The sequence below is a fragment of the Vidua chalybeata genome, chromosome 6 (assembly GCF_026979565.1).
Source record: "Vidua chalybeata isolate OUT-0048 chromosome 6, bVidCha1 merged haplotype, whole genome shotgun sequence".
Taxonomy (NCBI): Eukaryota; Metazoa; Chordata; class Aves; order Passeriformes; family Viduidae; genus Vidua; species Vidua chalybeata.
This window is the reverse complement of record NC_071535.1, coordinates 62685670-62711243: the sequence shown is the minus strand read 5'-3', so window position 1 is coordinate 62711243 and position 25574 is coordinate 62685670. Positions and strand designations below refer to the sequence as shown.

At 39.4% G+C, this 25574-nt stretch overlaps 1 protein-coding gene across 5 annotated transcripts in view; it reads right to left on the bottom strand.

Annotated features, from left to right (window-relative positions):
* Positions 1 to 214: 214 nt before the first annotated feature.
* Positions 215 to 25574, bottom strand: part of LGR4 (leucine rich repeat containing G protein-coupled receptor 4) — a 73996-nt gene continuing 48636 nt past the window's right edge. For all 5 annotated transcript variants that reach the window (XM_053946944.1, XM_053946943.1, XM_053946947.1 and 2 more), the window contains exons 4-18: positions 24752 to 24823; positions 15395 to 15610; positions 14700 to 14771; positions 13206 to 13274; positions 12572 to 12643; positions 12414 to 12485; positions 11682 to 11750; positions 11165 to 11236; positions 9997 to 10062; positions 9338 to 9409; positions 8435 to 8506; positions 8018 to 8143; positions 6758 to 6879; positions 6125 to 6199; positions 215 to 3171 (exon numbers count right to left, since the gene is read on the bottom strand). In XM_053946944.1, coding sequence (XP_053802919.1) covers positions 1895 to 3171; positions 6125 to 6199; positions 6758 to 6879; positions 8018 to 8143; positions 8435 to 8506; positions 9338 to 9409; positions 9997 to 10062; positions 11165 to 11236; positions 11682 to 11750; positions 12414 to 12485; positions 12572 to 12643; positions 13206 to 13274; positions 14700 to 14771; positions 15395 to 15610; positions 24752 to 24823 — 2524 coding nt within the window. In that variant the 3' untranslated portion in view covers positions 215 to 1894. The remainder of the gene's footprint in view (positions 3172 to 6124; positions 6200 to 6757; positions 6880 to 8017; positions 8144 to 8434; positions 8507 to 9337; positions 9410 to 9996; positions 10063 to 11164; positions 11237 to 11681; positions 11751 to 12413; positions 12486 to 12571; positions 12644 to 13205; positions 13275 to 14699; positions 14772 to 15394; positions 15611 to 24751; positions 24824 to 25574) is intronic.

The window sequence follows — 25574 nt, the reverse complement described above, 5'->3', positions numbered from 1 at the left end:
AAGGTTTTTAACCTTTTGCATGCCAAGAGTCAACATTGTTCTGAAATCATAGATCCACCTGTAAACTGGCAACTTTCTTGTTTTTCCGGCAGTTCTTTCCTGAAACTTTCACGACATGTAGCCAAGAGCAGATGAGACATAATTTATGCTCAATAATTCTACATGTGCACCGTTTTCAGCTTTAACTTTGGAAAAACAGAGATAAATAACCATAGTTATTCATGTACCCTTTATTTGCTTTCAGTGTAACATTCCATGCTAATTGCAGATGTAATATTCATGAGTGTAAATATAAGAATTAACAACTCTTGGATGGTTTTCTTCCCTTTTTATGCTTGAATATTTTGGCTTACAAAATTAACAGCATACAGTAAATATTCCTCCCATACTTTGTACAAACTACATGATTTTGATATACAAGGATCCTGTTTTTATTATAGTGACAATATACAACCACGTCTATTTACAATGAAAAAAGTACATAAACCACATTTTAAACATTCTGCTACTGGCAGCCACTATTGTTTAGGAGGTAGCTTTAATTAACAAAATGAACTGAAGCCACATTGCCCATCATGGGTTCTATCAAATAACTTACAATACAAAGATAAAAATTCATTGTATGAACAGTATATACAGTTTAATTCTCAAAACAGAAATCTAGCTTTAGATCTCAACAAGAATTTCTCCAGAGTAACTGGGATGGCAGTGGATTTACTCCTCATCTAGTTGTATTGTCCAAAAACCTTATGTAATTACTTAATCATGCATTATTAACTTTGTATTGATCATATTTCAAACTAATTATAAAATAATTGATCACTGGTTGTACTTAAATCATTTGGGTCTCAGAACTTTAATGCTTTAAAAAGATTGCACTGATTTAGGTGAAAATCAGTGACTTTGCACAGTGTACTTCACTGTCAGTAAAGTAACTGGAAAAATGCTTTTTTTTAGTGCCAAATTGTGTTGCATTTCCCCTCCATTTCCTAAAGTCTCGGTCCATGATAGGAATTCCTGTGCCACTGAGCAGGCTGCAGAGCACTGGCCACTCTGATGGCACAGACACGAGCTGGCCACAGGGGAGCTGTGCCAACAGCCCGTACATCCACACTGCTGCCAATGCTGTGACTCGACTGGGTAATACTGAGGAAACGCTGTGGTTCACCTGAAGTGATGTGGCATCACTGGAAAAATGTCCTTAACCCTACTGTTCCTGACAGCTGTCAACATTCTTGTTCCAATAAATCTACAGAACACTGCGGATTACAAGTACTTTACTGCAACAAGTTCTTTAAAACTTGAACATTAACTAAAATACAAAACAAAACACAGTATTCTGATATTGCTGTCACAGTTACGTATGGGAGAATTAATCCCTTTTTTGGCCCTGCAATAAAATGCATCCTGAGATTCAATGCTGAATATACTATACAAAGCTAGCAATAGATTTTTTTGCTTATAGAAAAGTCACATTTAAAAAATAATTTCTATAATATTAAACAGCTGTCCTTTATATTGTGCTTTCTCGGGGGGGGGGGGAAAAAAAAATCACCAGAACTTACCTCACCACCAGAAGAAGCAAAGTACAACTGCAATATGATGTGGAAACACACCATTAGCATGTAAAAGCTGTATAAAAGAAACCACTATTGTGTGAAAAAAGTAAAAATATTGGGTAACAATTTTGGTTAGCAATTATTTACAGTCAGGGCAATTGATTTTTTTTTTTTTTTTTAATGTATGGCTCAAGAAGTTACTGCCCACTTCTCTTCTTTACAAATTACACGAAATAATGATTACAAAAGTGCTTCCTGCTCAAAAGGTCAAAACAGTCGACAGTCTGCAAAACATGATACCTCTTTATTGGAGCAGCTGAGGGCAGAAAGCTTTCTCAGTCTTTAATTCTTGGTATGTTGTAGGCATAACGCACCAAAGGGAATCCTCTGCTTTGGTAGAAGCAGGCACGGCCACAGGCCTGCACCTGGTCCGAGCTGTCCGACACGAAGGAGTCGTCCTCGTCCACGTAGTCAGAGTGGGCTGACTGCGTGCCACAGTCTGACCAGTAGCCATCCGGCCTTTGGCAAGGCACCGCTGCCAGCGCGGGACAGCTGTGGGATTTTATTAAATGTTTACAGGGCACGGGCTTGGACAACAGCAGCGACTCGCAACATTCACACAGAGCAATGTTACCACCCTGCAGGTGGGAGTAAACGCCACAGTCGTAGTACAGATCCTGTGCCACGTCCCCTTGGGCACTGACAGCAATTGCTACGGCGCCGTTCCTCCTGCTCAGGTGGCGCCTGAGCAGCTTCCAGTCTTCCTTGAACTTCGGGTTGAAGAACACGTACAGGACTGGGTTCAGACAAGCAGGCAACGGGAAAAATATCAAAGTGACAGACTTCATGATTTCAGGGCTGATAGAAATCGCAGTGATCAACGGTGCAAATGAGAAGAACGCAACAGGACAGAAGAAGATGCAGTTGGTGAAGATTAGCCAAGCGACATGCTTAATCGTGCTGGACTGGGAGTTTTCAGAGAGATCCTCCTTCTCCAGGTTGCAATAGAGTTTAGTGTAGATAACAGCCATTAGCAAAAACGCTAATGAATTCAGCAGCACTAGAGTTACTGTGAAACCTAACAAAGGTGTTTCTCCAGTGGGGAAGGGCAAGCAAAGGGGTGATGCTGAGTACTCTGCTTTATAAAAGAGTGGTAAGCACCCAGCTACCAGAGCGCACAGGAAAGCAAAAAATGCTGCAATTTGAAATTGTTTGTGGCGATTGCTTTTCCCCTTCTTAATAAACTCCTTTGCAGACAAGCTCCGTTCAACAGCTGCCAACATCAGGAAAAAAATGGCACTTTCTGATGAAAAAACTGCAAGAAACCCAGCAATTCTGCAACCACTGCCAGTCTCCCACCATATGCCAAATTCAGCAAATCTTCCCCAAGATACAGCATCCAAGAAAGTTAAGATACCAGTATAGACTCCCATAAATAAGTTAGAGACAGAAATCAGGCTTATAAAAAGTTTGGAAGATGGCAATGCAGTACAGGATGCAAATATTGTTAACATGACAAGCAGGTTGAAGAACAAAGCAACCAAAAAAATAAACCAGACAGTAAGGCGAATCATCCAGCTGCCCAATAAATATTCACAAGGCTTAAAAGCACCTAGAAGAAAACAAAAAACAAACAGAAGGACGACCAATTTAGGAAAAAATTCTCCCTTAATAAGCAAGATTTTGAAAAGGTCTTAAAAGTGTACTCCTCATTAATTCATGAATAGAATACACAGCTGAACTGCTAAATAGATCAGCTGAAAGTAAACTATTCTGCTGAAGTTATTTACTAATTAATTATGCCTGAAATAATAATTAGTGCAGTGAATGGTCACTTGAGAACATTTGGTATAAACAAGCTAGCAAAACAAACTTAATTACCTCTTACCTATTCAAAATAGCTTTTATTAGTGCGACCTAAATACTATTTTATTTTACGTATATTTCATAATTCATAAAAAAGCTTGGCAAAAAAAAGGCGAATCTTCACAATCCCCTTTGCAAGGGAAAACAATTTTTAGAAGGAACACATTCTCTTAAAAAATTATTCACACCCATGTCTTCTGGAGTAACTTTTGGTGACAAGGAAGCATCTGTAGAACAGCAGACAAATTCAATTTAATCAGCTTTAGTAGGGACAGGAATTTACCACAAGCCCTGTCCCCCAGCCTCGCCACTGAAAGGCACTGTGAGCTTGAAAAGTGATATGAGAAAATTATTTTCTTCTTCTTCTTTTGCCACTTAAAAAAGCTTACATAATAAAAAAGTCCAACAAACAAAATGATAGGAAAGAAGGCCAGGAACAAAGGTCACTACTATTGCTTACCCTTCTAATTCCTCTAACTGCCATTTATTCCATAGGGAATCCTCCTGCTTTTAAGTAACAATTAGAAGAATTTAACCTCTCCTATATCCCCGTGCTAATTGTCCTAAGCACAGTAGCTCAGGATCCCTCCCTGCAGTTGAGGACCACGCAGGGGACTGAAGAAAAATGCCAAACTGCAAAGGCTGGAGTCAGCCCGTGACCAAGGGCTGGCTCTGTGCTGCACATGCCTTTCCTCTAGGCAGGGGAAAGGTAAGGACTGCCCATCCCTGATGTGGGCAGGAACAGAACTGCCAAGAATGATTCAATGTCAGTGTAAAAATCTCCCAAGGCCTAAAGCAACTTGCAGAAATTAATGAACTGACAGGCAAAAAAAAAAAACCCACTTTTTTGTTTGTTTACATGATCAAGCTTCATTTCTGGGTAGAAAATAATGAAGTGCACTGGATTATCAGAAAATCAGGAGTATAACCCCTTTTTAGCAGGTATTCCCAAGTAAAACATCAATGACAGAATAATTAACTTTACAATACATTCGTGTGACACAACAATACCTGCTAAGCTGATCTACTTCAAAATAAAAACAACTTCCTACTTACAAAATTTTAAAATGTCAATTCTGTGCTTCCAAAAATTCAATTTGAAGCCATTTTTTTTTATTTTTAGACAAATAAAAGCCACCACCCTTTCCTGTCTTTCTCCCAAAGTCTAGCTATCCTTTGAGTTAAAAGTTGCCCTCCTCTCACACTGATATTCCCAGCCCATGCTGGGAGGGGGCAAAAATCCATGCTTGGAAGGACGTTTCAGCAATCTTGAGCTCCTTGAGCACCACTGTTCAGCAATCCATTCTTCAGGCAAAGTGCAAAGTGGATCTACAGGCTGAGCAGTGATTCAGAACTGACATGGTGGGTGGAGTATCTTATGACCAGATGGCAGCATGACATAGAAACTTGTTAGTACGAGAGGGACGGGTGAAAAACAAGGCAAACTGTGAACTTGTAGGGCAAGCTCTTTCTTTTAGACCTACTACATCATTTCTGGCATGGACAAAAAGAAAGAGCTAAAGACTTTAAAAATTTAACCCCTGTAACACACCATCTCAGTTCTCATTCTGTAAACAGGAGATTAAAAGCAAATAAGCACCTTTAACAAATTAACTTTCAGATTATGTACAATTACATTAATATATTTGACTTTCTGACTGCAGGTTTTTTTGGCTGTGATCAAGAAATTCTTGTGATATTCTGGATATTAAAGCCAGAGCTAACTCAAAACATAAATGGATTTTCATAACATAAAATAGTAGTTAGGAGAAGAGAAAGAAGTAAGACTTGGAAAACTCCTGCTCACCCAGGAGTAACTTCATTGGAAGCACATTGCATCTGCATGTTCCTGTTTATGCAGACAAAAGAGGGTAGAAGATGTAGGGAAGGAATCCTCTGGAGAGGCTGGGGCAAAGGCAGAAAGCAAGAGGTAGCACAGCAAGTGCTCCAGGAGCTGAGTGGAAGGCTGTACGGAAATTGGCAGTTTGAGTAAGAGAAACAGAAGGGCAGAAACAAAGCTGCCTAGAGTGAAAATATTAATTGCAAGATCAAAGACTTTCAACACTCCTGGACTGTTCAAGCCTGAGTTGGAGTAAATCTGGTATGCCAATAAGACTATTCACTGCACAAGTGTCTTGAGCAGTTTAAGATGCTACTGCCTACTGCAGCTACTTGTAACAGTAATGCAGCTACAGCAGGGCTGGGGAAGAGATCACGTGGGTGCTCCTTATCCTCCCTCCTGGAAAGACATCAAGCTTCCTTAAAACCACCAGTGACAGACAGCAGTTGGAGTTAAGCTTTTAAAGCACAGGCTGAACTCTCACTGAAACAGATGAGCATTCACACAGTCTGCTCCACAGACATCTCCTTGGAAAAATAAGGCAGAATTAGGAGGCAGTGCATTAGCAGACTCCAAATATAAGCTTTACAGTCTTGATTATTCTGCTTATGGAAAGAAATTTTGGTATTTTTCCTAGCATAGTTCTCTAATGAAGGGCTGTATGTCTAAAGCTGAGTCAGATCTTTGTGATTGCTCATCCAAAACAACACTGACATCAAATCAAGTTTTACTGAAAGCATTGGAGAATTTAATCTTCTGTGTACAGAATGACTACCAGGAATGAAAGATGTAATTCTGCACTCTTTGCATAACACCATGCCTGAAGTTCAGTGTGGCTAAAGCACATTATAAGATTTACCTGTTGCTGGTGTACAGTGAATAATAGTCTGTCCCAATTCCTCATTTTTTGCATTTCTTAGAATATCTGCATTAGCTGTAAAAGTGAAAAACATGTTAGTTGTAGGAAGAAAAATAAGTGAAATGGCAGTGAAGCTGCCTAGGATGGAAGCAGTTCACTGACACCTGAGCCGTGTGACAAGTGAAGTGGTTCTGGTTTGCATTCTGTCAGATGCCCAATGCAGAAACTCCTGTTCACAAGGCTTTGTAACAAAGCAACATCTTTGATCACTGGGGAAAGTTCTATGGAGCCTGAAGTAGTCAGGGGAAGGACAGGTCCTGTCTGAATAGAAAGGCTGAAACACTGAGAACAATAAAACCATGACAGAAACAATACCTGCAGTTTGACTTTTTTTTTAATTACTAATTTTTTTTCAGACAGGCAAGTCTTACAGTGTCCAACATATCTTTCACGTGTTTAGAAGGAACATGGCACTGCTGATTTGTAAGCAATTGCTAACTGGTCTTTCAGAGACTTCTTTTGTATCCCTATAAAGACTTGTATTTTTCCTATTTCCTTATTCAAAGGCAACACACACGGTTATTCTAGTCTGGTACAAAACAATACTGCTGGTTAAGTACAAGAAACATTTACCCTTCTCATGATCCATCAAGGCACCTTGATCTTGGTGACTGGAATCTTCAGCATTGGAGTTTAGGTAAGAATCACAACCCCAAAATGCACAGCACTGATAAGCGTATGGTACAGAGAGTGACCTGAAATACGGGCAGAACAAGGAAGAACATTAAACTTTGTAACCAAAGTTCAGATTGCCACCTATTAAAAATATTTAAGTGGCACATTTCTGTGCTGAACTCCAATCTTCTTTTTCTCACAGTGGCTGATAAAAACTCTTTCAAATTGGATGAGGTACAACTATTTCTAATGAATGTTTGCACTGAGAAAAAGGGCAGGTGACGTATACAAGTGAGAAGTACAAAGATGATGTTATGATATTTAGCTCGCTACTATTCTTTCTACTCCATATACAAACCAAAATCTGATCAGGGTTAGTTTGTAGCATTGCTGTTGAAATTAAACTGAAACTAATTAAGTAAGCTAATTAACGAGTAACTGTTTTGTAAGAAAGTTAATTCCCAGATGACCACAACCTTGTGTTACATCTTTCCTTCTCACTCTTCATTCTAAAGAATGAAAAATAAGATTTCTATTTTTTGTGTGTTTGTCAGAAATGGTACATACTGTTATTCTGGCAGAGAAGAAGTACATCTTCACACAGAGTTCTAAAAAAACCACATAAACAATGAGGGAATAGCAGACCAGAATCTATTATTTTTCATTCAGGACTACAACATCAACTGTCCTGAATTCCCTTCTTGAAAATATTTAGGAGTAACATCAGACTGCTTCTTCTTTGTAACATCTTTGTAAAATGGAAAACAGTTCATCACTGTCCGATCCATCTCCCACAAAAATCCATTACAGGCTTCCATTTGAATGATTATTTTTATTCTTATCATTTGCCTCCAAGAAAATATATAAAAAGCATGGTGATTATGTAAATCAGACACCTGCCTGTCTGCTCCTGTTTTCCACACTGTCAAAGACAGATGTGCTCAGTTCAGTAACAAATGGAAATCTACCCAAAGCACTACTCTCAAATCAGATGATATCTGGCCTGAAAAGTGGTGGAGAAAAAATACAAAAAATCCCAAGAAAATGATCTGTCACTGGCTTCTACAGCAGAGCAGTCAGATGCCCTTTCTATAGTCCAGCCCTGAGATGCTGCAGGACTCAGCAAAGGCCATTTGCCATGAGTACTGTACCCCCTGGCTCCGTTTGCCACACACTGCTGGGCACTGCAAGCACCCGGGGTGCTCTTCACCAACATACCGCAGCTTGGCGAAGTTCTTGGCTGCCAAAGCTTCTTTCAGCTCAGAATTGCCTGTGAGCTTGAGCTGGTTCAGTCCACTCAGTCCTTCGGCTGGAACTGAACTGAGCTCATTGAAACTCAGGTCTCTGGAATGGGAATATCAACACTGTGTTACAAAGTAAGTTTGAAGACCCTCTGGCACACATTTCATTAGAGCAGGGAAGGGCTTCATCATATGAGGCTGTGCTCTGGAAATGCTGTCAGTGCAGCAGGAACTCTGAAGAAGTGTGCCCTGCATGTATTCAGCTAGCAGGAGCCTTCCTGATTCACAGATATTGAACAAATGATGAACACATCACTTTTAAGCTAATAACATTTATTATCTCACCAGTTTAATGCAAGAGAGAGGAGGTGACTGCACAGAACAGCCTACTTACAGGTTAAGTAGAGCTCCAACAGTGATGAAAGCTCCCTTGTGGATCTGATGGATTCGATTTCTACTGAGGTCCCTGCAATGAATGCCAAAGGAGATTATTTGGCAGCTTCACCAAATCTAACAGCCACTGTAGTGAGGAAAAAAGCTAAGGTGACAGTTATATCATGCCTTTATCAGAAAAGCAGAACATATCCCCTCTCTTCCCATTCAGCCAGGTGCAATAGCAGCCAAATTCCCTGGCAATGCAGCTGTATCCTGCTTTACCTCATCTCCCATTCCTGCTCCCTTTCCCTTTCTTTGTGACACTACAGCACAAGCTGTGCTCCCAAGGCAGAGGCTGCCTCTGGCATCACCTATTCCCAGCAGGAAGATGCCAGGATGACCACCCTGGTGACAACTGCGTCTATAGCACGGCATGTGGGCAGAGATGGGGGAAAACAACAAAAGAACAAGCAGAGAAGCATCTGCTTTGCTACATGTGAAACCCAGCTCCACCATGAGTTATAACATTCTTCTTAAAATACCTGTCTATTTCTGGATTGTTCTTCCTGCTAACTTAATATAGCTTGAGTTGTAAGGGGAGAGGATAATTTTGTTCACTTATCTGCTTCTCCTGAGGAAAACAGATAGGATCTCTCCAACAAATACTATACAATAAAATAAGATAGTTACAATGCAAAATATTGGACCACTGAAAAAAAATCTCATTTTGTAGACTTCATATTTATAAAAATATTTTTATAGGCTAGAAAAATAAAATGGAGAATAGAAAGAACAGGGCTCAAACTGGCTGCTGGCCTTTTGCCATCAATCAAATTTGTAACACCAAACCCTGACATCAGTTTACATGGGAATCAAAACCAGGATCTTGTTTTACTCAGCATGCAGCTACATCTGCACTCACAGGACACGGAGGGAGGATAGTCCTTGAAAGGTGTCCTCTGCAATTTCATGGATTTGATTATGCTGTAAGGAACTGCAAAGGGAAGAAGCAGAAACAGAACTTTATTAGCTGATTTCAAACAAAGGGATAACTTGGTGTCTGCTAATGCAGGGCTTTAGCCTTGCCAGTGAGAAGGTTTTACTCATTTCCCCTTGTAGACAGACTGACAAGTGTTTTGCATCAGCTATGTTCATACAACCATGGAGCACTTTCCTGGCACCTCTGCCCAATCCCAGTTCACAGCTCATTTAATTTAGAAGAGACTAAAGAAGTGTGGACTGAATTACTTTCAAGCTAAAAGTAACACTCTCCATTCTGCATGGAGTCTTTGGGCATATTCTAGCCATTCCATTTATGTGCACACCAATATTACTATGCAGGATTAAGCTGTCTTTCATTAATTTTGTACCACAGGAATAATTAAGTATTAGCTTATTAAGGAAAGCACAAGTGGTTGAATTCTCTGTCCAGCACACTTCTGATATGAGATCATCATACTATCTCTCTCTGTCTTTAAGTTTTGAAAATTAAGATGAAACATGAAGCAAAAAAGTCTCTAGAGATGTGGAATCAGAACACTATGGAGTTTATAAAAATAAACAACACTTATTTCTACTTACATTTCTTCCAAGGTGTGGCAGCCCTTAAAACTTGGGAGGTCCTTTATATTGTTATAAGACAAGTCCCTTCAAAACAGAAAATGGGAGAAGGGTGCTTAGTTAACTCCTTTCTACTTGAAACATCTCATCACTTGTAACTATTAAATGGATTAACAGAAAACTCATCCTATTAGTACCATTCTGCTGAGAAACCAAGGGTCCTTTAGAGAAAATCACAGAGGTAATCACAAGTGTGAACTCTACATCCTGGTATACACATACCCTAAAAACGTTTAGGACATGCTCCCTGAATTGAGAGTTATAATCTAAAAAATTTATTCATAACCTGCTTTTTTAGAATAAACTAGGTAAATTGTATGTAAAGCATATAAATTTGGTGCCAATTTTCTGTTTAGTGTGCTGGTAATTGCTTAAGTAAAGCTAGGAAAGCTCAGAATGTTCTGTGAAACAATGAAGAAAAAAAAGACTAGAAACAAGCAAACAATCTTAAAATTTCTATTTGAAAGGTTAATGGCTGTTTGAAAATAAATCCCACCTCATCATTTTTTGTACTGTTTTTCTTCTATCAAACAGAAGGTATTTTTTCTCCTCCCTTTTCCAGGATTTGCTTCTGTTCCACATTTTCCTGCGTGCATCCTTTGCAAACACAGTTTGTCCCCATCCCCCTAATAGTTTCAGTTACCAGTTTGGGGTTTTTTTTCATTAATTTTAACACATGCTCACTGCTTTTCATGTCTAGCCTTTGCATTGCTATCTTCTTCCTAATCCTCATCTCCATTTCTTTGGTTCCTGATGCTCTCTCCTCTGTTCCTGAACACAAGAAGTCAAAGCACTGTAACTAAACTCTTCTTTAACCTCTGAAGGTAGCTAACTACAGTTCTGTTAACAATGAATGGTGGCAGAACAAATTTGAAGATTGGTCTCTGCAGCACCACCTTACATCTCTCTCTAACACAGGAAAGAAATGTAACATACCCCTATAAAGAGGACTCTGCTTAAGAAATGTAAGGCATTACATCAAATCAAAAAACAATCAAGAAACCACATTTCCAGCTTTTGTAGAACTACTAGGATGAAAAATTCAAAGTAATACTTTGACTTTAAATTAGATTTAAGTTTCTTTCAAAACATTCTGATGCATGAAGAGAGGCACAATATATATACTTACAAAGTTCGAAGCACCTTTTGCTCTTGGCATAAATTAACAGGAATACTGTTTATCTTGGTTCCTGTAAGAGTTCTGTGGGGAAAAAACCCAACAAACCCACACATATGAATTTTCTTTTGTTTATGACAGATGGCATAACAAGAATATATAAGAATAGAATACTACCAGGGTGCTAGATTCACCCACCAAATTTTGTTTGTTAGGGTTTTTTTTTTTTTTTTTTTTTTTTTTTTTTTTTTTTTTTTTTTTTTTTTGTTTAAGAGGACAATTTTTCTGTTTTTCATTTCTGGGAGAGTGGATTCCTATCAATGGCTTTTTTCATAGGTTTTTCTCAGCTTCCCCTACTAAAAAAAAAACCACTAAGTGTCACCCAGCTATCACAGTGAGGAAAACTGTATCATTACATTTATTGACAGGAAGCGAACATAAATGCGATTTCTCTCCAGATCCACTAATCACATTTCCATTACTTCACAAGAGGCAAACACAAGAATTTATTTCTGCAGAAGACACTTACAAGCTCTCCAGATTTATGGTTCCTGTCAAATTTGGAAACCACTGCACCATGCTGGCACCCCGAATGACCCTAAAAAAAATCCCCATGAAAATTAGGTGTGAACTACTGTGAAATGGAATTGTAACATTCAGTCTTGTAATCAGGTAGATATTTACACCACGGGAGACACTCTAACATTCTTACTGCTTTTAAATTTTATACTTGAATAATGTGTGAAAGTTGTCTTTTGACTGCTTCCTTTGCTACTCATTTGCTTAATAAATTACTCCTCCATGAGCAAACAATTGGAATTCATCAAACTGAAAAGAGTGCTATCAATACTCATGAAAAGCGTAGCTTGTAGTTCAAAGTCTCACTCCATTTTGCTTATTCATCACCCCCAGAAGTGGTCTCTTTTAAGAGCATACATGGACTAAGCTGCAAAACATTCTCACAATGTACATCCCTGCACAAAAAACCACCAAGGACACATTGCAGAGTGTTTAACTAAGAGTCTGAGCACTTGGCCTTGGGTTATGTATCTTATGAAAGGTCATTAAAAAAAAGTTGTAGAGCGTATTTAATAGAGCTTCTTAAGAAACTAGATATTCCCAACAATAACAATATTTATTAAAACTTACTGAAAAAAAAACCTCTAATATGAGAGGGACACAGAAAATTTATTTATTCTCAGTTCTTAACCACAACATTTCATACCCATTTATTGTACAGTATTGTCAAGAAGGTACTTACAGGGAATGCAGATCTGACAGATTCTGAAATGCTGAGTTTCCCACAAAAGACAAAGGATTGTCATACAAATGTCTGGGAAATAAAAAACACATTTCAGGGTTTGTTCTTACGGTCACTGTCTGCTAAAGGCTAAAAATAGATGGATGGAAATTACTTACATTGTTCTTAGAAGGGGGTTTCCTGCAAATGCACCATCAGGAATTATGGAAATGTAGTTACTGTGAAATCCCCTAAAGATATTAGCAAAGAAAAACCCAACATTTAAAACTATACTGCCAGCAGATTCAACCAGTAATCATTTTCATTACATCTGCTCAATTCCCAACCCTGCCGTAACAAGGACTGCAATAGGACTAAGTCAATCTGCAGGAATAATTTTAATGATTTCTGTCTGCTGCACAGCAGCTAAAATGCAAATATTTCATTAGAAAAGAATTATTTTGATCCAACATAATGCTGTACTTTCACTTTTCTCACTCATCTCTTAAGAGGGGACAAGGAAAACGTGCATCATCAATGAGTACCTAACCTGGAGGCCAAAACCATCTCCTGATTCACATCTATGCCAATGGTTCTCTTGCTTATATAACTCCAAAATAATTTTCAACACATACCCTCTCTAGATGATGATTATATTTTCTTTGAATTATAGCCTCACTTAGCATAACCTAACCTAATTTAGGCTCCTGCACAATGAGACAAGCAGTCTAAACCAGGAATTTCCCCCCCACCCTTTTTATTTATGAAAAGGAGAATGAAAACTGGTAAAAAGGGAGAATAAGTAATACTCACAACTCCTTTAGACTTGGAAGTGCTTTTATGGCTTCAGGGAACTCTACCATATTATTATAATTTAAATCCCTAGAAGAAACAAAGCAAGAACATTATAAAATTTTTAACAGTACCCTGAATTGTCAAAATCATTTTTGTTTAAGACAGTCCAACGAAAGAAAAAAAAAGAACACCTTTAGCTAGACCATAGAATGACTTCAACTTAGATTTAATCTTCTGATGTTTTACATGCTTTATAACCAGGTAATAACTTAGGTAAGATATTTAATATTACCCAGAGGATTATTCATATTAAGTTAAATAATATTTCCTTACTATAAGTCAAATAATTTCCTTACTATAAGTCAAATAATATTTCCTAAGCTCAGTATTATTCAATATCTCACAGGTTTTTCTTCAACAGAATTTACACAGAAATGAACCATGATTTGAAAGATTAAAAAAAAAAGTAGATACAAATGATTACTCTTTGTTATCATCTTACTAAGAATACCGTTTGTCAAGGTTTTATAAGACAAATAGTAAATAAGCCATTATGTAAAGGCAGATCTTGCAGTGAAACCAATTATAAATACTGATCAGAAGCACAGAAAAGCCTCATGACAGATTAGTGATGGGTTGAATTCTCAGTTAAGCTGTCACTATTCCAGCAGTGATATCAGGACCTCTGCAAAAGGGATCCCTTACAAATGGCAAAGCCCATTTTCAGAGCCCTGTATCAGCTGTATCTATCTACCCAGCACGTCATTGCTTAACTGAGGGTGAAAGAGATGAAGTAAGCAGCACTCGTGGACTCATCCAAGCTCCTCATGTTAACAGAGCTTGTCACTGGCTTGCCCTTGTCCTCCTTCATCAGTTTCACTTATTTAGCATTCTCCAAAGCATAGAAAAAGGCACTGCTGAGGGAGATATCACTTATTAGACATTCCCTGAGCGAGCTGCAGGGAAATGGGAAATGTGACCCAAGCAGCTGAAAGCCAGTCCTTGCCAGTGAGGCACTTGGGAGGTTTAGGATGAGGAACAGAGGAGCAACAGCCCCCTGAGACCCTCTCAGAAACCTCCCATTGTCACACAACAGCTTTGGCAAGGTATCCTGTGTACGTTTAACCCTACAGGAAATCTGAGAAACAAATATTTGTCCCTTATCACTCATGGGGCCACTCAAACACTTGTGGTCTGTCCACCTGGCTCAGCAGAGTGCTATGCAAAGGTACACCAGCTAGACCAGGGCCAGGAACGTTAGAGCCACATCACCCAGCAGGGCATGCCACCCAGGCCAGTATTCACCTGCTTCTCAACGTAGTTAATTTGTTTTGGTGGGGCAGTGCACTGATACCAGCCTTCAGTTCCAAAACTGAGCCGGACCTAAGTGGCAGTGGCACAGTGCATGCATGCCTGATTTGCAAAACTTTCATCATAACCAGTATGGCAACCTTGATTAAGCTGAGACTGAGACAAACACCGACCACAAATTATTTTCAGAAACATACTTACAAGGTTTCAAGGTTGTCTAATCCATCAAAACAGTGTTTTCCTATCGTTTTTATTTTATTATTATGAAGATGTCTGAAAACCAAAACCAAAACAAGTGAATGATTTCATATAAGTTAACAAATTAGCAGGTATTTCTATGAAATCAAGAGAGTTAAACAGTTTAGGAAAAAACATTGCATGGGGAGGATTACACAGAAGAATGTATTTCACTTCCAGACAGAATATTTCATCCTCGTATGGAAAAAGAATAGATTGCTTGCAGTCAAGACAACCTATTTTAAATCTTTAATCACTATTCAGAAGTGTGACAAAAATATGGCAAACATATTTTTCTTATTATTCCACAGAGATTTCTAAGATTACAAAGAGACAGGCTTCAGATAAAACATTTTTTTCTTCTTTTCCTATCTCTGAAAGCTTTCTCTGACAACCATTGTTTTGAAGTATTCATTATATAATGAGAGGTCAGAAATCAAATCTCACTACCCACAGCCCATGTGGCTTTTTGTTTAGGAGAAAGTCTTTGGCAAACTTTCAGCAGGCTCTCTAATATACATGGTATCATCTCATGTGGGCAGTACAGGCTATTCCTGAGCTAAAACATAGCAAATTAACCATTTTCAGTGCCACCCTGGATTAACCAAAACTGTAACTGAGGAGAAAAGCAAAGTGCCCCATGAAACACAAACACTCACAGAACAACCAGGCTGGAAAGGTTGGTGAATGCATAGTCAGGAATGTGAGTTATTCTGTTGAGAGCCAGCGTCAAGGCCTGCAGGGAGGGGAGATTGCTGAGCGGAGAGATGGGAACTTCTGTCAAGCTGTTGTCATCCAGCCAAAGGTGCCGCAGCTGCAGCAGCCCCTCAAAGCTGTCCTCTGGTATGGCAGTGATGTGGTTAGCATCCAAACGCCTGCATTGAAACACAAAGAACCACGGAACAAACTCACAAACTGCAGCCCAGCAAAAATACCAGCTCAAGTCCTTCTGTTCATCAACATCTCTTTTCAAGCTTATGTGTCTTTCACTGAAATAATACTGCCGAGTTTGAAGTTTTATTGAAAGATGCATGAAAACCCCTTTCAAGGCAAATGAAGAGCCCATAAAATAGTTCCATAATAAACTTCTCAGACATTTCTAATAAAACATTTGAACAAATTGATATGCTTATAATCAGCTAACCAAAATGAATTACTAACTCCTTTAAGGCATCTCCCACAAAACCCCTAGCTTCTAACATAGCAACAAGTCTTTAAAACAGTAGTTGACAGCATATGTAAGACTGCAGAGGCATTTACTCATTTGAATGGATTATCCTGACATCTCCTTTGCTGACAGCATTGTATACTGTTGTATGCTTTGTTTTGTGGCACTGCTATACAGTAACAAAGCAGCTACTTTAGAGAACAGGATTATTAAAAGCTAGTTGTGAACCAAGTCAGAGTTATGAGTTATCCCAACAAGTAAAACATCTCAACTAAAACTGATTGCTCTCTTGCCCGTGATCACGTCAGCACTGTTAACTACTGTACATCACTGGATTTACCACCATACATTTTCCCTAAATTAATGCCAATTGCATGGGGACATATCTAGGACCCAGAGGTTATTCAGTATCCTGGGAAGAAGCAAAACATTCCTAGTCCATGGACCTCAATGGGCCTGAGAAGGCACAGAGCAGGGAGCACTGGGCAATACTTGATGGCCCTTGGACCTAAAGGCTGCCTTCTCCAGGTCAGCACACAGCTGCACCATGGTGCCCTCCCTGCAAACACAAAGACAGCACCTTGCACAGGTGGTGTGCAGTGACTGCTGCACCAGCCACGGGGCCTTGTATGGGGACACAGAACACACACACCCTCCTCCCATAACAGGGATGCTCAGAAGATACAAATCAGCACAGCTCTGGAATTACTTGCCACTCTCCGGTCTCTAAAGCCATGATCAAATATGCTCTTGCAAGTCTAGCTAGGTTAGTTTCAGAAGTGATTTCCTCCAGCCCTTCATCCTGTCCTTCTCTGGGCAGGCAGCACAGACCAAGTGACTTCACTGCATTTGTCCCCAGGCAGAGTCAACAGATCTGGATCCCAACACTTAAAGGACATGCAGAATTCAAAGGGAGGAGACAACCCTGACTAAGAATTAATGCAGAACACAAGCCTGATCACAAATTTGACACGCTTCATCTTTTTCCTTAAAAGAGAGGGTTTTTTTGTGATGCACGCAGTCTGCATATTTCAAATTATTATGAAAAAAGCCATAATCTGAATTTCCATGTAGTAAAAAAAGCCCAAAAACACATCAAATTAAGGAACAAATATGCTATTACAAGTGGGAACTTAAAAAATGGTCTGCAGTCAAAGTTCTCTCCTAAGATGAGTGAGGTGTCATTAGCTCTAAAGCTGTACATCAAAGAGTTAATTTCTATGGTTCATATGCTGGCATCCCCTCATCATTTGCCCATGGTCCAACAGGTGTGGATGATATTCTGTCTGAATGCTCTTGGGCTGCATGGAGACTAGAACATCTCAGAGGAACTGAAGTCTGATGACAATAAAGGAGGAAAACAAAGAGGCTGGGGGGAGAGAGGAAAAAAGCCTGAGGCTCTGCTTCAGAAAAAAAAGCAACTAGAAATTACCTTTTTTCTCTCCTAAATTTACACAGCTCCCTGAAGATCAAAGAATTATTTCCCAACGGAATAATCATATCTGAGTCTTCTAATTTCTCCCTGCTCCTCCCCTCCCTTTTCTTTTCTGAGATTTTTTTTTTTTTTTGGTTGGAGGAAGGGGTTGGTTTGGGTTTTTTTAAGAGAAGCAGCATACTCAAGAGACAGGCCTCGATCATTGTCCCTACTCATCTAGTCCATCTGTACTTCCACTGGCACCTTGCTAAATCCCATTTATTCTAGGAGACTTTGGAAACCAAAAGCACACATCGTGCTCCTCCTCTCCCACCCTTAAAGGAGGAGGTGAGCAGGGGGAGGTGGATGCACACAGTGAGGGAGCTGAACTCGGCCAGGGAGAACAGAGACAGGCACGGAGATGATGCTGCACCCCGAGTTTCCAGCTGGCTTTGCCAAGGCCTCTGTCCCCCAGGACAGGAGGATCCCGTACCCAAGCACCACACTTCAAACCGATGGCTCTCCGCAGCCATCCCAGCTGTTGAGTTTATCTTCTCCAGCCCACAGCAGCAAAGATGAGAGGGAAGGAACACCACCACGCACCACTGACACTACCAGGGAGGTTTGGAAAGTGAAAGAGGTGTTTTTAAGTTATTTGGCCTCATCCACAATTTTTTGTGTTCATCCATTTCTCCTAAGAGCCTAATAGGCCATGGTTATTTTTCTTTCTCTTCCAAACAGTCAAAGCTTATCCACATGATACTGAATGCACAAAACACAGCTGAAACACTCCCATTTAGTGTGGTATGCACATAACAAAGCACTTAGTGAAACAACTGAAAAACAAACCGAAAATATTTGACAACCTTCACAAAACATTAACAATTAAGGACCACAACTTTTCTTTAAGGTAGTTAGGGGAATATTCCCTAGCTCAAATATTTAACAAAGAACAAGCAATATTCTTTGCTTGGACTGGACTTTGTACAAAGAAAGTCTTCTTCCATTATATTGTTAAAGATACAAGTATATTCTTCAAATTAGACCCTAATATTTCAGAAGTCACTTCAATTCCAGCTTTCTTATAGGCACTGGCTTGTGAGAGATCCTTATATTTTAGTCTATAAATTAAGAATTCAGTTGTGGAGCTGTCATCTTCACTTTTATTCCTCTCATGTTCCCTCCTCACACAAGCACCAACTCCAGAAGAAGAAAAGAGCAGGAGGATGATAGAAACCTAAACATCAGTATTTGATATACTGTTAAAATAGGACACAGCAAGCTCTTCAAACAATTGACTCTGCTTTAAGGAAACCAGAACTAGTAAGAACGCCTACCCCAATTCAAATGAATAGAAGCTCCAAATCTAACACACGCATATAAATGAGATTTTACACACAGACCTACACACACTGCTCAGGGCAACTGCCCTACAGCCTGCATCCCCCACAGGTAACAGCTGAGAGGCCTCCAGGACCAGCCTCACCAGCTCTCATCTGTGACCACAGGCAGTCTTCCAGGCTTCAGCGACTAGGAAGTTTTAACAGACTTGCACTAATAGCCTAATTAACAGCCTTGTACAGCAGGAGTTTACTGCTGATGTTAATAAAAGGCAAATCACTCCCAGCCCTTGTGTTAAACCACTTCTGCTCAATGGCAATCATTAAAGAACAGTGCTCTTTAAAGTGCTCCTTCAAAAACCACAAAGAAATCACTCCAGTAACAGTGGAGTAGGTTTTTAGTCCTGAAGTTGAGTGTAGATAAGGCTGGTACCTGGGAAATCCTGCCACCGTGGGAGGCAGTAACCCATGTTAACAGAGGCACTTTAGAACTCTCGAGAGTTTGCTCACTGGATCAAGCAGTGGCTCTTTCTGCAGTACGTGTTGAGAACATCAACACAAGGATTTGCTTTACTCAAAGACAAATTTACAGCAGCCCTCAGAACTAATGATACATGCTGAAGCTGTTTCCATCACTAGTACTGATGTGCCAGCACATCTCTTTCTTCACATCTGTTCAGGTGTACCACTCAAAGGTCACAGTTTGCTGCAAAGCACCCACAGAGGATTCGGCTTATTTTGCCTACATACTATTTAACTTTCACCATCTCATTTAAGTTTCCAATCATTCAATTTCTAAATAATTCCCTGATTTTATTTAAACTTAGTGATTCCTTAAGCAAGCCCAGACAGTTAAAAAAAAGCTTCAATAACGCCAGAAATTCCTGAAGTTCACAATAAAACATAGCTCACTTTCAAGAAAACCAGAACACCTTCTAAAGGTAAAGATGGCACAGAAAAATATGTGAAGTATACAAAGCAGTATATTTAAAGGCTTTTCAGCACAATCAGATACGCTCAGAAGAGCTCTTACACATTCTTACCTCTAAATATTCAAGGAAGAAATACATATTCAGCGTATTTAAGTCTGTATTGGTTTTGCAGGTTAAAGAGAAAATGTGTCAATTTCTTCCATTCCCATTCTGATTAATCCCATTTCTTAAAAGAGACTAAATCTGAGGGCTGATGCCCTTTAACCCCTTAATAACAGCAAAGCAGGAAACTAGAAAACCTCTGAAGACAAACCATTACAAGGTGCTTAGCTGAAAACACACCTGCCACAGTACGGGGTGCATACTACATATAACACCAGTTAAAGCTTCTTAACTTGGCCTAGCCATTGCTGTAGAGGAACACCTTCCACAGCCTCCCAGACACTGCTGTCCCTACAGACACGTCTTGTCCTTCCAAACTCTACACTCCAGAATCACAAAATTATCAACTGGAGCCCTAAAGCACTCTTCAAGAAGAAGCAGAATTAGAACGGAACTACATAATTTTTGATATAAGATTATATTTGCATTGTTCTCTCCAAATTTAGGTATCTTCCCTTCTGACACATTTTGCATTTATGGTTTATGTTACTGAAATAGTCAGCAACATTAACTACGGCTTAAAATTGGACAGTTTCATTACCAGCAGAATGTTTCTAGATTTGACTTCTTTAATAAATACAGATATTAACTTAATCTGAATAAGGAACCCTTCCTAAAATACAAAAAAGCTAGAAATTCGAGACTGCAGCTGATATGTGCTATAGCATATATTTTAAATATGTCTGAATTAATTTAAAATCATTTAAATTTGTATTAATTTATAAACAGACATTAAAATTAATTTAGACTATTACACACATTTCATATGTTTAATGTTATAAATTAAGACATATTTCAGTCATATTTATATTTTTAGATATGATTGAAATATGCTTCCATTCCCTGTCCCCGTGCTTCTACCATACATCTTTACCCTGCAAAGCATGATTCTGCTCTCACTCCTTTCAGTTCTACATTAGGACCCCAGTCTTTCCCACCTGGGCCAAGATGATTCCCACTCCCAGAAAACATATCCCATCCCAGTTCATCCAGCCCATACGTTCGTGCCTCAAGGCTGCTGCAGCCTCCTAAGACAGGGCAGCAGGCTGAAGGACTGGTTATGAACGTGCTGGGAGCAGGTCAGGCTGTTCAGGGAGCCGAGGTGCCAGCAGGCACTGCAGAAAATGCCTGCTGACCACAGGCGGAGACCTCGCCCCTGCAGCTCAGGTGAACACGCACACGCCAGGAGAGGCAGGAGCTGGCACAGCTCAGTACCACGTGGCAGGATCCCAGATCCCACCCTTGGGGAATCTGGCAGAACTGCTAGGCTGCAGGGCTTTGAACCGCGGCTGCAGCATGCTCCAATATTCTCTGCATGTGGACAAGAGCGCACATGTGCCGGGCAGCAGAACTCCAATTACATTAAATTGTACCCAATACATTAGCAGATACTGACAGGCATTCAAAAGACTCCTGGATTGATGGCAAATGCACAGTGGCAATTAGGTTTGTGGTTTTTTTTTTTTCTTATTCAAGTGGAATAAAGTTTTCCTTTGTAAAGCATCTGAAAGTCTTTGTTTAAATAGTGTAATTCCAATATTTGTCACACACTGGGGATTGTACTAGACTATTCCTAAGTAGCTGGGTCTCTGTGGTCAATCAGAGCAACCCTAAAGATTGCTGCAGTTCACAGACCCATTTTACAGATCCCCAGGTTCTGGGTCAAAGCTCAGAAAAAATACAAAATAAGTCATCACAGTTAAATATGCCAAGGCACTTAGAGGAAACTTTCCTCAATGGCTTCCCAGCAGCTCCCAGGAAGCAGCTCCAGCGCTGTGCTCTCTGTGTGACCCTGGGACTGCCCACAAACCTCACCAACACCATCTCCAGACCTAAAACACAAGGTACACCTCTTCACTGGCCTTGTAGTAACAAAAACATGCTGCTGATGCTTTGCAGTAACCCAAACGCATCAAGACTATTGTTGACATTTGTGAAGCTCTTTGTCAGGTTTTTCAGCTACTAAAAGAGGCACAAGCTGGACAACCAGTGGCTTCTCCCTCGGCAGAGCTGTCCCACAGCCACACCTATCAAAGCATCTTGCAATGTGAGCACACATCCTGCCAGATAAACTTTTCTGGGTGCTAAACAGTAAGCTTCCACTCAGTACAACTCTGTAATTTTGCTAAATTTCACCTCCATATAAAGAGCCCTGTTCTAACTCTCTTCTGGAGGCCAGAGCTGAGAAAAAATATTCAATGCAAAGAGAAAATAAAGAGCTGTCATTCAGTATTCTGAACCAGGCTGGCTACTCACCAGCTGTAAAATAACACTCCAGACCATGAAGCTCCTGTAACCATCTCCTTTATCTCCTCCCAGGTGTGTTTACTGAGTTTGCTAATGCATACCACACTGCGGCAACTGCCTTCTGGGAAGCTAAAAACTGGAGCACATTAAGACAGAAAACACTTCTAAAGGTGTTTCAAATGAAATGATCATCAATATACTATCAAGTTTTGTGAGGAAATAGTTTGTGCCTTCACCAACAAAAAAATACCCCTGAACCATACTTCAGAGCAAACTGGGAAACTGCCAAAAGAGGGACAGTTCAGTAATGTTTAAACCGGTAGGTTTGGGATGGAGATCATATAAAAGAGTAGAAGCAGGCTCTTCTAACATATATTTTGCAATTAATTATTTGTTTTAAAAGAAGCTTCCAGCAATCTGGGAGTTTTGAATTAACAAAAATTCCTTAGGAAGGAGAATAAATCACTTTTTCCCTTATTTTTTAATACAATAAAGCAGGATGCTGACACTTATGTTTCCATGTTCAGACACAAAATTCAGAGGACCACTCTTCCATTCCTCTGCCAGAAGGGGCTATCTGCATTACTAAGGGATATGCATAACCAGTGTAATTATGCATGAGTAATGCTAACAAAGTTTTCCTAAAATTCATTAAAATCACAGGAATGCATTCTGGTGAAGTAAGCAAATTGCACAGAAAAAAATGCTTTTCATCTCTCACTCACTTGTCTCAAAACCCAGTTTATTCTCAAATTTCTGCCCATTCTAACAAATTACAAACCAAAGGCTCAATCACATCAGTGGACGGGAAAAAAAAAAAAAGCCAAGATAAAATCCTCCTGAGCTTGAGATGAGCTCAGCTGGTTAGAGCATGGTGCTACTAACACCAAGGTCATGGCTCCAATCCCTGTGTAACTCATTTATTCATTAATTCAGTTTCCTGACCATTCACTAGAGAGCTGGATCCAGGGATCCTTCCAGCTCAGAACTGTCTGTGCCTCTTGTACCAGTGACTTCCAGGCTGGACTTGCCCACCGTATTTCCAACGGTTATTTGGAAATCTCAGTTTGCTTTTCCTCAGAAAAAGAAGCAACAAGCAGCTTGCTGCTACCACTTATTAGCCTAATTTCCTCCTTTTTCATCATCCTAAAATTTATATAGTTTATCATCTGCCTTTGAATAATGAAGCTCCTAGAAAGGGAAATCTCACCACATTTGAAATTGTTACTATTATATCTTAATTGTAAGGATGTTTTGGTCAAGTGCTTATAATGATTACATTATACAGCCTTACATAATTATCCTACTATTTTGTTCAAAAAGAAAATGTTTGCTTTTTAAAAAATAGCTCTAACAGAGCCATCTTCCCAAAAATATTTTAAAACAAATGAATTTTTAAAGAAGGGAGGTAATGACTGAATTTATTCATCCCTTTTTTTTTCCTCTTAAATTTTGTTCCTTCCCTTTTGCACATAAAATTATCAAATTACCATCTCCAGCAACTGGAGATTTACTATTTTGAACTTTAATTAGAGAACAAACATTACTGTAAATATGTATAAATATTTATAAACATTACTGTAAATATGTATAAAAAAGAATGGATGATTTGTAGACAAACATTTTTACTAAAGCAGTTTCTCTTTTTGCCATCAAAGAAATGCTGGAAGCCAAGAAGAAGCTTTTGTTTTAAATTATTACTAAAGGTTTATTCTTATGCAATTTGAAGGGCTTTTTTTACAATTCATAGTATTTGCACCAAGACCAAGGTATTTTCTCTTCTATGCACATGTTAAAAACAAGAGTGAAATTTGGACACTGAAATCCCTGCTTACTGGAATATCCAAGCAGCTGCAACAAGTAGGGCCAAGATCCAAGCTTAGGGAATGCAGAAAAGCACCTTTGCAAAAGCAAAAGTCATGCAACAGTTTGCAAATCTATTTCGCAAAACTTTTTTTTTTTTCTTTTTTTTCTTTTTTTTCCCCCCCTTCCAAAAATCCGTAATATGAAAGCAACAGGGTCTTGGGCCACAAACCTGCACTTTGACACAGAGAGAACAGATAATTTACACGTTCTTCCCCTCCCTCTCTCTCTGGAGGTAAGTGGGAAGGAGGAAATATCTTACAGCTCCTCCCACCTCCTCCTCCTCACAGTGATAGGCATCTACCACCTAGAGAGCTGTAATTAACTATTAAGGGCTGATTAAGATGCTTTATAAAACATAATAAGCCATGAGATAGCATAAGCACATATGAAATAGCTTATGTGCAACTGGCAACGATGGCTGAGGTATCCATAACTGTCTGTGAGATTGCAACACCTTCCCAAAACCAGTACTGTGCATGCCTCAAGTAATACTTCCCAGAAATCCTGCTCTGGATACAAAAGACTTGGGCATCATTCATTTTTGCATAACATTTAAGAATTGCTTAAATAGCTCGGGATGTGCAAGAGGGCTTAGAGTTTAACTACACCACCACTGCATTCACACAGCAATCTTGTACCTGGTGCTGGAGTTTTGAAAGAGTTTGCATTTGGGTCACTCCACCAAAGAGGACAAATTAAATTCGTCACAGATTTTAATTTAGAAACTTGGTTCCAGTTGCAATTGCACTTTCAGAAACTCCAGGTACATTATTACACATACATCATTATAGTTCTTAAGTCTGTAGAATGAAGCAAAGGTGTACAGAGTGACTGAAAGTGGAACTCAGAGAGCAATCCCAAACCAAAAGCAAAGTAAGGCAACTTACAAGGACTGCAAGCCGCTCAATCCTCTGATGGCCTCGTTAGGAACAGTCTTCAGCTGATTGTTCTGGAGGGTTCTGTAAAAATCCACTGTGTTAGTAAAGTGGAATTGGGCAATCATCTTTATCAAAGGTAGAGGTAACAGAAAAGCCCATAGTCCTGTTGTGGTTTCTCAGATTTCTGGTGTCTGTAAATGCACGTAGAATTCTCAAGACCAGATGCCCAAAGGCAACAATGAAACAATGGTCTATTTCAGTTTTATTGACAACTCATTCATTAACAGCATTAATTTGCAGAGAATGAGCTGTGATACAATATGCTGAAATTCCCTTGGGAACTCACTGAAAAGGTTAAACAACACTAGGACAGATTTGCTACAAGACATGATATTTTATTGTTTTCTTGTTGAATAATCTTACACATGCTAGAAAACACACAAACCTCTAATATTTCCTGAAGTTGCGTCACTACACAATGCATTAACAATCTAATTTACAAAGTGTGCTCACAACAAAGTACCACTGGGCCAAGCTGAATATTGTTGTGAGTTTCTTCAAAATTGTCTTACAGGACAATATATGTCATGGACGTCACAATATATGTCAGGACAATATATGTCATGTGAGTTCTTTTATAAAGAGAATGTAAATAACCTCATAAAATCTTACTCAGTTTTGGCACATACTGGGGTAAAAATTCAAGCAGACAACTGTTAATTAAGACCCATGTCCCACATTTTTCCAAGGACTGCTAGAATTTCAGGCACCTCCAGTGTTAGTGTTGCAATGGATAGGTCTTCAAGAGCTTTGACACTTTGCATTCAATTTA